Source organism: Peromyscus maniculatus, chromosome 21, assembly GCF_049852395.1.
Source record: "Peromyscus maniculatus bairdii isolate BWxNUB_F1_BW_parent chromosome 21, HU_Pman_BW_mat_3.1, whole genome shotgun sequence".
NCBI classification, from domain to species: domain Eukaryota; kingdom Metazoa; phylum Chordata; class Mammalia; order Rodentia; family Cricetidae; genus Peromyscus; species Peromyscus maniculatus.
This window is the reverse complement of record NC_134872.1, coordinates 39,746,208-39,762,042: the sequence shown is the minus strand read 5'-3', so window position 1 is coordinate 39,762,042 and position 15,835 is coordinate 39,746,208. Positions and strand designations below refer to the sequence as shown.

General features: G+C 40.0%; 1 protein-coding gene across 2 annotated transcripts in view; it reads right to left on the bottom strand.

The window, feature by feature from the left end:
- Tmem131 (transmembrane protein 131) overlaps positions 1 to 15,835 on the bottom strand; it is a 161,858-nt gene that overhangs the window by 100,316 nt on the left and 45,707 nt on the right. For both annotated transcript variants that reach the window (XM_076557484.1, XM_042266420.2), the window contains exon 3: positions 4,719 to 4,759. In XM_076557484.1, the coding sequence (XP_076413599.1) occupies positions 4,719 to 4,759 (41 nt within the window). The remainder of the gene's footprint in view (positions 1 to 4,718; positions 4,760 to 15,835) is intronic.

Sequence of the window (15,835 nt, the reverse complement as noted above, 5' to 3'; positions counted from 1 at the left end):
AGCTCCAGACTCAGTGAGAGGTCCTTAAGGAAATAAGATAGAAGGTACTGAGCAGAACACCTGCCCAGTGTGTGGGGATACACACCTGTATCCTAGCACTGAGAAGGAGGAAAGAGGATCACTGGGCCTTACTGGCCAGCCTGTCTAGCCAAATCTGTGGGCTGCAGGGTCAGTAAGAGACCCCATATCTCAACAAATAAGGTGCAATCGAGGGAGACATCTAAGGTCAACTTCTGACTTCCACACACATACACACATGCACGCACACATGCACACTCACACGCACTCTTGCAGTGCTGGGGAGATGGCTCAGCCTGTAAAAGCACTTGCTACAGAAGTCTGAAGACCTGATTTTCATGCCTGGATAAAAGAACAAAGCCAGGGCAGTGGTATGTACCTGTAACCCTAGCACTCCTGTGATAAAATGGAGCTGGAGACAGAACAGTTTAGAAGTTCATAGAACAGCTGGCTTAGAAGTGTACTGTGCAGGAGAAACAAGGCAGACTGCCTCAACAAGGTGGAAGGTGAGAACCAACTCCAGAAAAGCTGGCCTCTGGCTTCCACACAACTGCACCCACATTCACACCTCCACACGCCCACTTCCCACAGAGAATAATTAATCTTAAAAATAATTTTTACAAGGCGGTACAAATGTTATGGGAGTACTGAATACTTTTTGATTGGCTCTGAGGTCTACTCCATGAGATGGAACTCGTACCAGGGTGTCAAGAACATGTGCTTAAATAAGTCATAGGACCTAGACCCAGTGCTTTTAATATGCTAAATGGGCAAAATGTTAAAACAACTGCAATAACTTATCACAGTACTCAGAGATCACAGCATCTCTCAACCCTCTTCAAAGAAGTTTACACTTGCAGCAGATGGCGATCAACACATAGACCTTCAACTGGGCAACCTTAGACGGTAAGAGACTGGGGTGTTTAGCCCTAACTGGGACATTCCTATCACACCCTCCTCTTAAGACTCAGAGATCTTCAGAGAAACAGGGGATAAGAAAGGAAACAGGGCTTTCCAGAGCACATATAAACTCACAGCAGTTGTGACAGCATGCATGAAATCTGAACAAGCTCCAGCCTGATAAAACCCCAACATAGAGGTGGGCACAAAATCCCACCACTATTTGCTGGGGGAAGGAGAATCAGTTTTCTTTATGATGTGATTCCTATTAGGTCTACCATGTACCAGCGCAGGAGCCACTCCCAAGACCAGCTGAGTACCATAAACTGGTTTTGGTGGAGACAGGAAAGAAATAATAATCTCAAAGTTGGGTGGGAGGGTAGAGAGGAGGGGAATATGTTCAAAATACATTGTATGAAATTCTTCAAGAATTAATAAAATAGTTTTAAAAAGTAAACTATTACACATGAGTTTAAAACAAAGCATATCTTTTGCATAGAGCATAGCTCTTTCTTTTTAATGAGTCTGACATCTGATGCTGAGACAGTTCATGTACTCCATCACTCCCTGATTTTCAGTCTACCATGTTGCTTCATGTTTTCTAGCTTGTTGAGTGCTTTTTGGTCCCTTGTCCTGCCTTTCTATCATTTAAAAACAGAGTAACTGAATATTCTTTTAGTTACCATTTTAGCTCTGTGACTGCTGTACTAGCTGCATGTCTTTCTTCTTTTTGAAGGTGGTCTTAAGAGTTCCAGGGTTCATCTTATCACTGCCTATAAATAATGTACCACTTTATATACAAAGTCAGATTAGAGCTCAACTCTTCTATCCACCACTCCTGTTCTTTGTTCTACTGTTATACATGTAATGCACACCATGCAGTAAATCTAATAAAATCTAGTGATTTGTTTTTATAAACCTGCTAATTAAAATTATAATCAGGAAACTTTTTTATGTGTATCAACTATTTTGGCTTTTCTGGTCTCTTCATTCTTTTGTTGAATTTGTTTCCACATGAAATGGCCTCTAACATTTCCTAAAGTGCCAGTTTGTTAGACATGTGTTTCTCTCTTAGACACAATTACCTTATCTCCTTCTGGAAATGTCTTCATTTTTAAAGTATATTTCCACAAGGTGTAGCATTCTACAATGGCAGATTCCATGTGATACTTTAAAGATGTCACCTTATGGGGGTCTTGGGCATGTGTGTGTATATGTAATGCATTGTTGTTGTTGTTGTTGTTGTTGTGTGTGTGTGTGTTCTGGTTAGCCAGCTTGCCTCGACGATCCCGTTTCCACCTCAGAAGCTCTGTGTTACAGGTGGCCCACCAAGCTTGCCCAAACTCTAGTCTATAGCTTTGGATGACATCCTGTCCTGACTTCATCTGCATAGAATCCTGGTGTTAAGACTGCTGGGGTATTGATAATTTATTATACAGCAGGAGAGAATGAATATCAGTGGTTAGAACAATGCCTGCTGTACGCAAGAGTCCCGAGAAATATTTGCTGAATGACTTGATAAACGGTTCATCAAAACCCCACCACTTTGAGTCATCTGCTTAAAGTCTGCAAGCTACTAGTACCTGAATATTCTCATTTCATTTCAAAACAGCTTATATAATCACATTGTCTTACACTCTATGTAACATACACCACACAGTGAACTCATTATCCTAGTGTTGTTCAGAGTCTTTCTTATAAGGCTGCACAGTTGGTAACCTGATAAATTAGGTGCCGATTCCTAACCTCCCACCAAAGGCTCCATACCATAATAGCAGATCATGCATAACAGGTGCCCTCATGTCACACAACATTCAGTCAGTACTAGGAGACAGATTCTGGAGTCAGAAGTTAACCTGCACCTTAGCTTAAAGACTATTTTGACGATAGAGACATCATTTAGAGCATTTGTGCTTTGGGCGCCATACCCCTTAACAACAAAGCCAGCATCTGATTTCAATCCTCTCTTCCATTGTAGTAGAGTCTTCCACAAATGAACTTCATCAGAATTTGTATCTCTGCTGTCCTCAAGATCCTGAACAGAAGGGGTGTATCTCCAACTCCAGTCTACAGAGGATTCTAAGATACTGCATGCAGGCTGCTAATCTCTTGCTTCTAATACTTCCTTACCAGTTATTCTCAATCACGACGACTCTTTCCCAATGCCTCAAGTGGATCCTATCCTCCTTCGTATTCTTTCCTAATTCCTACCTGTACTACATCTGTCTTCCTGAAAGGTGGCCCACAGAAAGGAGAGTGAATATTAGAAGATTCCATAGTCATTATGAGACAAATCAATGAGAATATAATGCTAGATGTCAAGTCAGAAGACCCTACCATGTGAGTGATGAGAACTGAATCCAGGTCCTCTACAAGAAAAGTGCTCTTAACCGCTGAGCCACCTCCCCAGCTCAAAGCCCAGACTTTGATACTGGATGAATATCATCTCCCTAAACACAAACCAATATAATTCCATGGCTAATTTTCAATCTCCTAGAATCAAGGTGTGCCTTCCTTCCTACTATGTTGGTTCTAGAGCTCATAGAGCTCCTGAAAAGTTACTATGGTCTTACAACCTGATCCTCTTACAAGACAAAGGTACTTCTGCTCTGAGCAGACACTTTATATATGACAAGTGCAGAAATACAGTTTGGACCTTACATGTCCCTGAAAGGCCCACTGTAATAAAGTGTCATAGATTACACTTGGTGAGACGTCTTTAGGTCACTGGGAGCATGTCCTTGAAGGAGGTTATGAGACCTCAGCCCTTTCTCAATCTCTTGACTCTCTGGTGATGGGGTGAGTAGCTTGGTTTTGCTGAGAGTTAAATTTCCAAAATCAAGAGTCAAAATAAACTTTTTCTCTTTGCCAGTTGATTACTCCAGATCTGTTACAGTTGCAGGAAACCATTCCAGAATAGTGTGCTATAACTGTACCATGTAAAACTTCAGATTTAAACTGGGTTTTCCAAACATAATATTTAGAAATACATGGCTTAAAAACCACAGGACACACCCTATGCCAGCACTTGAGAGGCAGAGGCAGGTAGATCTTTGACATAAAGAGTTCCAGGCTAGCTAGGGTTACATAGCAAGATCCTGTCCTGAACAGAATAGAACAGAACAGAACAAAACAAAACAAAACAGAAAAACAGTGTTAATCCCACTGATCGAGAATAAGACCATTACCACATTTTAAAGCCAAATTTGAAGCAAGCTTTAATTAAATACTGGCCAGGTGGATGGGCTCTGGCCATGTCCATACCCAGGTTCCAGGTAAACGGCCCTGAGTCACGTACCATTTACAGCAGCTAGAGAAGGAAAACCCATAATTCACTGCATTTCCCATCAGGGCCAATCAGAGGCAGCATACATTCTGATGGACCTCCAGTCTACATCCAGTCAGGGGCAAAAGTACATCCTGATGTACTTCCTGCCTATGAACTTCCCCACCTACATGTGATTAAGCACATCCGGTACAGATGGGTCAAACAAACTTGTTTAGGGGACTGAAAAATACATGGCTTGTTATCTCCAACAGCCTCCAGCATTTCAGGAACTATCTGTTCTTAAGCAAGAGGCTTGCAGATCAGAGACATTTTTGTTTCATAGATCTCTCAGGCATAGTAATTAAAACTTAAAATGTAACTTTGGTTCTCACAACACAACATAATGTTTTTATAGTATAGTATTGTCTTTTCACCAGAGAATGACCCAGGAAAGTGAGCAGGAAAAGTGTGTAGGAACCACAGAAGAATGGAAGCATGTTTTCATGTTGTCATATGTAAGGCCTTTTCTTACCTTTTCTGTTGATATGAACTGAGGCCAAGTGTTGTCTCGGTCTGTAAAAGTAAGAAAATAACGATAAAAATGCTAAAAATCAAAGTTTTATATTATAGATAAATTTTTTTTGTATCTTTCATTTTCATACCATTCCCACAATTGATTTTCAGGTTAAACCTCATCCCAAAAATGGCAAATAAAATAAGAGGTCACAATATGTAATTAAAATGAGAGACTAATTTGGTTCAATTTTAAGCATATATGGAATACTACAAACTAATGTTATTGATGGCCTTATGTTAGGCAAACAATACAAACCCCATAGGGAAGTCTCCTTTACAATTGCTTCATGTAAGGTCATGAGGCCCAGAGTGTTCCCTTCCTCCCAGCTGCCAGTGAGGTGCTGGTATCTAATGGCTGCTGCCATTATGGAGCTGAAGATACAAGGGAATCTGAGGGCAAACCATACTTAATAAATAAATATTTATACATTGAGAAATGATTAAAGAAATATTGGGAAGGTTCTGTGAAAGGGTCTAAACAAGTGATGCCCATGAGGAAAGAGCATCTGAAGAGCTCATGTTTACACTAAACTCTGACAGGTCAGTCACATGGAAGCCACACATGTAGTAAAAGAAGATAGACCACGGTACATCCAAAAACCAGACTGCAGGTTTACTTGGCTGCACTTTCAGGAGTAAAGCATCACAAAGTAGACTGCAAGCAAGGCGGGAGTCAGAAGATGTCCACTCTGTTAAGAAGCCAAGGCAATGTTTAGATCATGCACTCCAGATACAATTCAAGGGATATGACATGGGAAGAGACCACCAGACATGGTCTGCCTCAGTGCTAAGGTATTATTTTGGCTATAGTGTGGAGGATGAATTAGAGGCCCAGAGAGAAAGGAGGAGGTTGGGAGCAGTTACTGCAGTTCAGTGATGAAGGACATAAAAGTCCTCCATGATGAAGAAAGAAGGACAGCACTCAAGGAGCGCCAGTGATGAATGCAGCCCAAGACTAGCTGCTGTGCTATAGTAATTAGGAAAGCAAAGCGCACCATTACTTTCTCCATTAGTAAAACTGCTTTCAAATGGTATTCTGGCAAAGGTGTATGGGGAAGATAAGGCAGATGTGATGAAATGTTTTCATTTTTGAAAGTATGTGCTAAGTAAAGTATAAAGGAACCTGTAAATTTCTTTAATATGTTTTAATAATACAGTTTATGTGAATATGTGTGTATAGATAAGAGGAACATTAAAAAATGTTAATATTTGTTGGGTCTGAGTGGTTTATGAATGGGTTTATGAAAATTCTTCAATTTTCTAAATTTAAAGAAAATTTTAATTTTAATTATTAAAGTTATAGCCATACACTCCCTCCCAAGAATGGAAGAAAACATTTACAAGTCATGTATCTGTTAAGAGATTAACACCTAGAACATATAAAGAGCATCTAACATTTATGCTCTGGATATAGATCAGCTGGTAGAATGTGTGCCTAGCAGGCACAAGGCCCTGGGATCAACGCTCAGCAAAACAAAAACTGTGGGGTAGAGGGCAAAGAAGTCAATAAGACATCTCTCCAAAGGAGATACACACACCGGCAGCATACACAGGGAAAGATACTCAACAACAATAATTCATTATGGACACGCAAAGCAAATACATAACACTATTTCCTATATGCTAGACGGCTATTACTAAAAAAGGAGGAAGAGGAGGATGAGGAGGAAAGAAAGGAAGAAAAAGAGAGCACAAAAACAGGCAGGCCTAGTAGCTTACACCTGTAGTTGCAGACGTAAGAAAGATCACCACAGGTTCAAGGGCATCCTGGCCTACAAGGTCAGTTCCAAGCCATTCTGGGCTGCAGAGTAAGACTTTTACCTCAAAAACAAAACAAAACAAAACACCTAAACCAGACAGACAGACAGACAGAGACACACACTCAGAAAAGGTGTAGAAAATTGGTATTGGGGATATATAAAATAGCAAAGCTACTACGAAAATTAGCATATTGATTTTCAAAAAAAGCTAACTAAACACAGAATTATCATACAATACAACAACCTCACTTCTGGATATATACCCTAAACCAATACTAAAAAAACAAACAAAAATCCCATAGACTACCAATCCTGAAAATGAGATTCAGACAGAACACCCAAAAGGTAGAACAACTACAGTGCTTTGAACGAATCAACCCAAGGTAGTTCACATACACTGCAACTACTCAGCTATATTATAAAGGAAGGGGAAGGATGCACACTGCAATGTACAGACCTTGACAACTAACTATGATGCTCTGAGTGACATAAACCACTCACAAAAGACATATTCTGTACGAGTACACCTGTACAACACACTCAGAACAGTACAATCATGGAGAGAATAGAGTCATAGATGCCAGGAACTGGGAACAGAAGGAATGAGACCCACTGCTTAATAGATAAAGAATTTCAGCTTGAGAGGAAGAAGTTTTGGAGTTAGATGGTGGAGGTCATCGTCCAACAATGTGAACATATTTAACACTGCTGAACTGTACACTTACATCTAAGTCACATATGTTTTATATATTTAAAAAAAAAAACACCAAAAACTAGTAATCAAGACAATAGAGTAGTACCGGAATACAGATTAATGAAACTTGCCAAATCATGTGTACAATCACCTAATTTTCAACAAAACCATCACTGACATTCAGTAGCAAACCAAATGTCTTTTCAACAGACAGAACAACCAGATGATATAGTGAGGAAACATGAGCCTTTACTCTATTTTATATCATGCATACAAATTAATCTCATGGCATGGACCACATGGCTACCATTGCTGCTTTTCAAGACTGCAGATCACACTTCTCCAGCACCTTTTTACTTTTATTTGTAATGATTCTCAATATTAACACCTTTCCTTTGGGAAATTATGTGAGGGCTTTAGTAAAGGATGAAAATGTGTATTATGGTAGCCTCTCTAAACAAAATAATTCTTTAGAAAAAAATCCCCACCACTTCAGAACCAGGAATCCCATTGTGCCTGCCTAATTACAACAAGAACAGGAAAGTTAGAGATTTGCTAGACACATCTATGTTGTGGAATATTATTTTAACTAGGCAAAGATGTGTCACATTTCTTTATACTGTGGAACATTACTTTAACTGTGTGAAGGTGTATTACATTTGTTTATACTGCATTTGTTTAACAATGTAAGGATGAGGCGGTGGCGGCGGTGGTGCACGCCTTTAATCCCAGCACTTGGGAAGCAGAGCCAGGTGGATCTCTGTGAGGTGGAGGCCAGCCTGGTCTACAAAGCAAGATCCAGGGCAGGCACCAAAACCACACAGAAAAACCCTGTCTTGAAAAAAACCAACCAAACACACAAACAAACAACAACAAAAACGAAAAACAATGTAAGGATGTGAATTTACTTATGTAAAGATGTGTTGCATCTGTTTCATCTTGCCTGCCTAAAGCATCTGATTGGTCTTATAAAGAGCTGAATGGCCAATAGCTGGGCAGAAAAAGGATAGGTGGGGCTGATGGTTAGAATAAATAGGAGGAGAAATAAATAAAGAGAACAAGATAAGAAGAGAGGAGAGAACAAGGGAGGCTCCCAGGACCGGCCAGGCAGCCCAGCCAGCAGACAGGAGAAGCAGTGAAAGTAAGATACACAGAAGGAAAGGAGGGTAAAAAGTCCTGGGGCAAAAGGTAGATAAAGAGAAACAGGTTAATTAAGTTAAAAGAGCTAGCCAGAAATGAACCTAGGCTAGGGCGAGCATTCAAAACTAATAAGTCTCTGTGTCATGATTTGGGAGCTGGTTGGTGGCTCAATAGAGAGGGAGGGGGAGGGGCAGGAGGAGGGGAAGAAGGAAAGGGAGAGTGCCAGCGCGCAGAGAGCCTGGTATACACCTGATCCCAAGGATGAAATTCAGATCCAGAGCCTGGGGCCATTAAGGGCAAGAGTTCAGCTAATAAATAAAGAGAATTCAGAATTGTGCAGTATAATGGTAAAAGAATAAGACATCAGGACCTTCCCATTTGGGCACGTCATGAGGGAAACAGGCCCATATAGTAAGACTAAGACACTGTAATAGGGGCTGGAGAGATGGCTCAGAGGTTAAGAGCACTGACTATTCTTCCAGAGATCCTGAGTTCAATTCCCAGCACCCATGTGGTGGCTCACAACCATCTGTAATGAGATCTGGCACCCTCTTCTGTATACATAATAAATAAATAAATCTTTTAAAAAAAAAAGAGAGAAACTGTAATATAGTGTCTGGTCCCCAGAAGAAGTCTCACGCCCCCCCCCCCCCACCTGGTTAGGCATTTGGACAAGGGTCTCCATTCCCTGGGGGCTTGAGGAAAAGTTCCTGCTTGCTAAAGCAGTCATTCTCCTTATCTCTGGCAAGAGGAACTTGTGGCCCTTCATTAACATAAGGCTGGTAGCTATTGTCAAGGTCAATGCTAGATTCTTCAAGCCCTGATCTCAAGCCACACCCCTTCACATGACCCCTTTCCTCCCGCTTAATCCTATGTGCAACTATAGAGTATTCTTTTTCCAATTAAACCCTGTACTGCCAGCCATCCTGATTTCCCCTCTGCCCCCCACGAACTCCACACATCCACTTTGGGACCTGAACCTCTTCAGCAATCTCAGAAAAAAATATTAAAAAAACAAAACACAGCTCTATGGAAAAAATGAATTCTAAAGCTTCAGCAACAAAACACAAACTATTTTTGCAACTCTGGAATAGACAAAAACTACAACAAAATCCACTATCCATTGTTTCAAACAAAACAAATCCAACCAAAGAGACTAGATGTCAAAACATACATCCCCAAAGACTGTGTAATGAAAACAAAAAGGCAAACTACCAAGTAAGAGAAAACATTTGCAAATATTTGATGAAAAGGGCTTCTACCCTAACTATACAAGCAACAAATATTAAATAATGAGAAATAATACAGTATTTTACAGCAGGCTATTATATGACATAAATTAAAGCCACGACAAAATACTACACTGACATTAAAATGTTCAAAATTAAACAGAACTATGGCAAGGGTTAGCAAGAATATAGGGCGACTGGAATGCTCATGCAGTGCTGATGGGAACAAGAAGAGTAATCACTTTAGAAAAGGCATGACAATTCCTTACACAACAGAAGTGTGCCTTCTATATGACCAGTCACTTCAGCTCCTAGATATCTGCCCAAGAGAAACAAAAATATTTATCTATACAAAGAACATACGGATGTTCCCAACAGCTTTGTGATAACTTAATACTAGAACAATCCAAAGCTCTGCTAACAGGCAAATGGGTATAAACTGTGGCATACCAATACAACTGAATATTTCTCAGCAACAAAAGACAAATTATCGGTATCGTAAGGAAATCTCAGAATTATTATGGTGAGTGTTGGAATCCAGTGACAGAAAGCTGAGCCGAGGTGGAGAATGAGCTAACCAGTAAACTGATGGGGAAGGTGGTTGTGATCATTACTGGACTGTAGTTACAATTTCCCAGATGTAAGACAGCATGTTAACCTTCTCAATTTGTGTACTTTAAACATATACATTGTATGCGGTTCATTCACTATTAAAGGATGATCAAAGAATCTGAGCATGAGGAGCTGTGCTCCCATGTACACAGAAACAAAACTCAGGAAATCTATCACCCTGTGCACTTTGAGAAATAAAACATCATAAAGACAATTTAGCAAAAGATCACAAAGACAAAAATGCAAAATAGCTCGTGATAAAGAATTACAGACCAGGAAACCACCATATGAAAAATGAGCTGCTATTCAATAAGAAATAAGATTAGAAAAACAAAATAAATGCTTCTTAATGAAGTATAAACCAAAGCACAACAGAAAAACAAATCAGCTATAATAAAATCTCACAACAGGCAAATGCCATGCCTTAAGTGTTGAAAGGAGAAAATGACATTAAATGCTATTCTGAATCTGAGGTAATGTGAGAAATAAAAGCTTAAACTTGTCTTTTAAATGGACCTTAGAATTGAACTTAAAGATGGGAGCAGCACAACAAAAAATAAAAAAATAGTGAAGAAAGCATAGAAATTAGGTGGAAAAGATTAAACACACCTTTAGTAAGACTAAACGACATAATTTATTTAAAAAGAATTGTGTCAAAAATTAAAGCTTAACTATAAACAACTCAAGTCAAAAATGAACAAAAATAGAACATATGCCAAAAACAAATATAAAAAAAGCAAATAATGGCTGTGACTAGAGTAATTGTACTGTGAAACGGTTTAATAATGTTAAAGTTTCTTAAACACAGCAGTGAAGAGACAAAGGGGGGGGTTAAAATGTAAACAAAGAACAAGAATAGGTAGAGGCTGGAAAAATAGCTCAGAGGTTAAGAGCCCCTGTGTTGTAGAATATTTGTACACTGTGTGAAAATGTATTGCTGTGATTGGTGTGATAAAAAGCTGAATGGTCAATAGCTAGGCAGGAGATATGGGCAGGATTTCAGGGCAGAGAAAGAACTCTGGGAAGAAGGTGGAGTCACCAGCCAGACACAGAGGAAGCAGCGCAAGCAATATATAGAGAGGGATGAGGTAATGAGCCTCGCTATAGAATGTAGGTTAAAATAAATGGGTTCATTTAAGTGATAAGAGCTAGTGGAACAAGCCTAAGCTAAGGACAAGCTTTCATAAATACTAATAAGTCTCGGTATCATTATTTGGGAGCTGGTAGTACAGAGAAAGACTAGTTGTACCCCTGTTGTTTTTGCTGAGGACCTAAGGTTCAAGTCCCAGAACCCACAGGATGGCTAGCTCAAAACCATCCACAACTCCAGTCCCAGGGGTTCTGATGTCCTCTCTGACCTCTGTGGGCACCAGGCATGCAAGTGATGCATATGCACATTTGTGTGTGTGTGTGTGTGTGTGTGTGTGTGTGTGTGTGTGTGTGTGTGTGTGAGGGGGGGGGATTACAGGAAAAAAAAAAGTAAATGATCCATGACCATCTCTAAAAGATGACTGATTCATTAAAGAGTAAAGGTCTACAGAGAACATTCAGATTTTACCAGCTGAGGGAAGGGACCTCTGACCTATCACACGCCAGGAAAGAGTATAACATATTCTGGGATCTAGAAAATATCTGTATCATGTACAGTTGGCCACTTATCATAAATGCCTGCCACTGGTGTTTCAAAAGGAGGTTCCCCAAATCAGAGAAACCGACATGGTCATCCCTGAGTTAATCCAAATTATTCTTCTACCCTGCTTATCCAGAAGAGCCCATTAGAGACTCCTTCCTACCTGTAATTCATATTGCATGTATGCAGTGCAGCGCTCACCACTGGGCTGCCAATTCCAGACCAATTTGAACACAACCTCTCAGACAGCTACCCATCTCTAATAGGATTCTCCAAGGGGAAACACTATTTCAGTCAAACACACCGGCCTCTGCATACATACTTATGTAACATGCTCTCAGTACTGTCAGTTCTCATCATAAAAGCAACACATACAATAACCTGATTCCCACAGCTAGGTCAGAGGGTTCCCTGTGGGCTGAGAGTAAAGTCAGGGGCTTTCATTCATGTTGTTAGTGCAGGGATGGACCCTGTTAGTCCAGGGCCCTGAACATGCTGGCCAAATACTACCACTAAACTACTTCCCCAGCCCTTAAGAAGAAGTAGTTTTTAAAATTTATTTAATTATTTTTATCTTATGTGCATTGGTGTTTTGCTTGCATGTACGTCTGTGTGAGGGTGTTGGATTCAGTGGAACTGGAGTTACAGACAGTTGTAAACTTCCATGTACATGCTGGGAATTGAACCCAGGTCCTCTGGAAGAGCAGTCAGTGCTCTTAACGATTGAGCCATCTCTCCAGCCCTAAAAGAAGCATTTTTAATTGTCATAGTTTATGTGCTACTCCATCAAATGGGAAAGACCAGAAGTTTAATAACCACTCTAAGATGCACAAGGGCAGTCTTCCCTCAACTTCCCAAACAAAGAACTACTTAGCTCAAAATGCAAATGTTACCAAGACTGAAAACCATGCTATACCCTAAACTTTCTGATATGTTAGCATTATAGTTTTTATCTGTATTTGTGTGTGCGTGGATGTGCATAGTACAAGTCAACATTGGGTACTTTTCTCCATTGTTCTGCACCTTACTTCTTCAGACAAGGGTCTCTTCCAACTGAATCTGGAGGTCACAGATTTGGCTAGACTAGCTGGCTAATGAGCTCCAAGGGTTCTAATACCATTTCCCCCTACCCCCAGGGCTCAGGTTACCAACATGCACAATGCCTGGGGTTTTATTTATTTATTTATTTATTTATTTATTTATTTATTTATTTATTTATTTATTTATTTATGAATCCTAATTCAGGCCCTCAGACAGAGCAAGCACTTTACTGACAGAGTAAAGTAAAAAAAACAAAACAAAACAAAAAAAACTTAGGCTTTAGAGGGAACTGCTTGGCCTTGAATCCTAGTTGTATGGCTTACTAGTCACTTATTTTGTTAATTTACTTATTTTCTGTACATTAATCTGCTCACCTAAAAATGATCATAAAATTAATGTCTATAACATGCCATTTTCCAGCTCCCTTAATTTTTATTTCTAGTAACATCTTCTTGCATTATAATTCAAAATGTACGATTGTCATACCAATTGTAGATATTTCTAGTGGCCCTTGGCTTAATGAAAAATGACTATTTGTAGTACAAAATTAGTTGCTAGGTTACCTATGTAGTGTTAGGAAACAAAACTATGCTTACAGAGAACAAGCACCAATAGGAAATTAATCCAAGCACTAATCTGTTTTACATTTGGGTAGTGAGATACAGAGTAATTTCTCCCTGGTCCAACCAGTGGTTAAGAACTTAGGCTTTAAAAAAAAAAAACAAGAAAAAAAAAAAAAAACTTAGGCTTTAGAGGGAACTGCTTGGCCTTGAATCCTAGTTGTATGGCTTACTAGTCACTTATTTTGTTAATTTACTTATTTTCTGTACATTAATCTGCTCATCTAAAAATGATCATAAAATTAATGTCTATAACATGCACTTAAGAATTTAGAGAGCTGGAGAGCTGGCTCAGCAGTTAAGAGCACTGCCTGCTCTTCCAGAGGACCTGACTTCAATTCCCACCACCCACATGGTGGCTCACAACCATCTATAACAGGATCCGATGCCCTTTTCTGGCATGCAGACATACATTAAGACAGCGCACACATAGCTAAAATAAGTAAATAAAACAAAATTGCTGTGGATATCACTCTGTATAAATAAAATGCTGACTGGCCAGTAGCCAGGCTGGAAGTATAGGCAGGACAAGCAGAGAAGAGAATTCTGGGAAGTGGAAGGCTGAGGAGGAGAGACGCTGCCAGCTGCCGCCATGACAAGCAAGATGTAAGGTACCAGTAAGCCATGAGCCACACAGCAACTTATAGATTAATAGACATGGGTTAATTTAAGATAGAAGAACTAGATAAGAAGAAGACTGCCACGGCCATACAGTTTATAAGTAATATAAGTCTCTGTGTGTTTACTTGGTTGGGTCTGAGCAGCTGTGGGACTGGCGGGTGAGAGAGATTTGTCCTGACCTGGGCCAGGTAGGACCAGGAAAACTCTAGCTACACAAAATAAAAAGAATTGAGAGACCAGGGCTACAGCTCAGTAACAAAGTGCTCTCTAGCACACACAAACCCTAAGGCTAACCTCCAGAACAACAACATAGAACATGCCTAGGACTTGGCAATACCCAGGAAGTATTACTTATCTATGTTTTCTAATTTTTCTGTGAACTTTCACAAATGTCTCTTGTAATTTAAGGCTCTGTGCTTATTAAAATAAAAGGTGAGTATCCTAAGCCTGCGTACAAATCAACCATACTCTTTCTCCCTTTCTTTTCCCTATGGGAACCGAAGCCCACTCCTAAGACAACTTAGAGGAGACAGTCATCTACAACCCACAGGCCAAGCCACTCTGCCACTGGTTTTAAGCCTGCTTCCCAGGTACTGGGGATGGCTGCTTCTGTACCATAGTAACAAAAGTTGAGTTATTATGGAGACAGCTAGCACCTGAACCCTCAGCCAGTTAATGTCTGATCCTTACAGAAAGATTGCCAACCTCTTGATTAGAAGGGAAATAGAAGCAGTATCATAGTACTTCATTTCCAAAACCCAAATCCCTATAAAGTCCTTCATAAGACAGTATGATGTGCCATATCTACACATGAGAAATAACAGAAAATACCACTCCTGGTGGACTCAAATATAATCCCCATTTCTAAGTAGCCAGAGTCAGATGAGAATCCAAGATGACAATTGTGCCCTCACTCTATACACAGTTGTGTACTTTGGGAGCCCCAGGCAACCTGTACTTCTGACAAGCCAGCTATAAATAGAAAGTTGTCCATGATCTCCTGGCTTCATTATTCACTGGAACAGCTCACGGAACTCAGAACAACACTCCACTAAACAATTTCAGTTCAAGTCTACAGAACACAGAGCTGTCACCAGACACCTGACTTTCCAGCCACATGGGTATGTTTACCAAGAGTGAAGCTCTCTACCAAGCTCTGGTATGCAGGGATTTGATGAGGGTCTTCTCATTACACAATGATATACAAAGGGCTTTCTGAAACACTGGAAGGAAAGTGAGTGCAAAGCAGCCAGGTTTCAGAGCCCACCAGTGTCCTGGCTATCTGCTGCTGCAAAATAAGCTTCTCCAGAGTTCAGTGGCTTAAAGCAACTTCCTATTATCAACCCCAGTTTGGGATTGATGGAGCCTAAGTCACTAGTTCTCACTCATGTCTTCTTTGTGTTTCAACTTACATTCATAGGAAAGTTCGGATGTGCTAGTTAGTTGTCCAAGAAGTTCATTCACATGAGGGATGAGTGATGCTGGCTTTTATCACATCATGGTAACTGACAGCCCTACAGAAATGATTCACAACCAGGACTCAAGAGCTAAGGAAGAAGATGCTAGCCTCCTGTGATCCAGTCCTTAGCAGTAGTAGAACAGTCTGCCAAAGTGCATTTGTCAGGATACTATTACTGTTCTGCACAACATATATTGATTTAGTTTCCCACCAAGATTTTTAATTCTCTCTAAACTGATCTCCAGATCCAATGTAATCATAATAAAA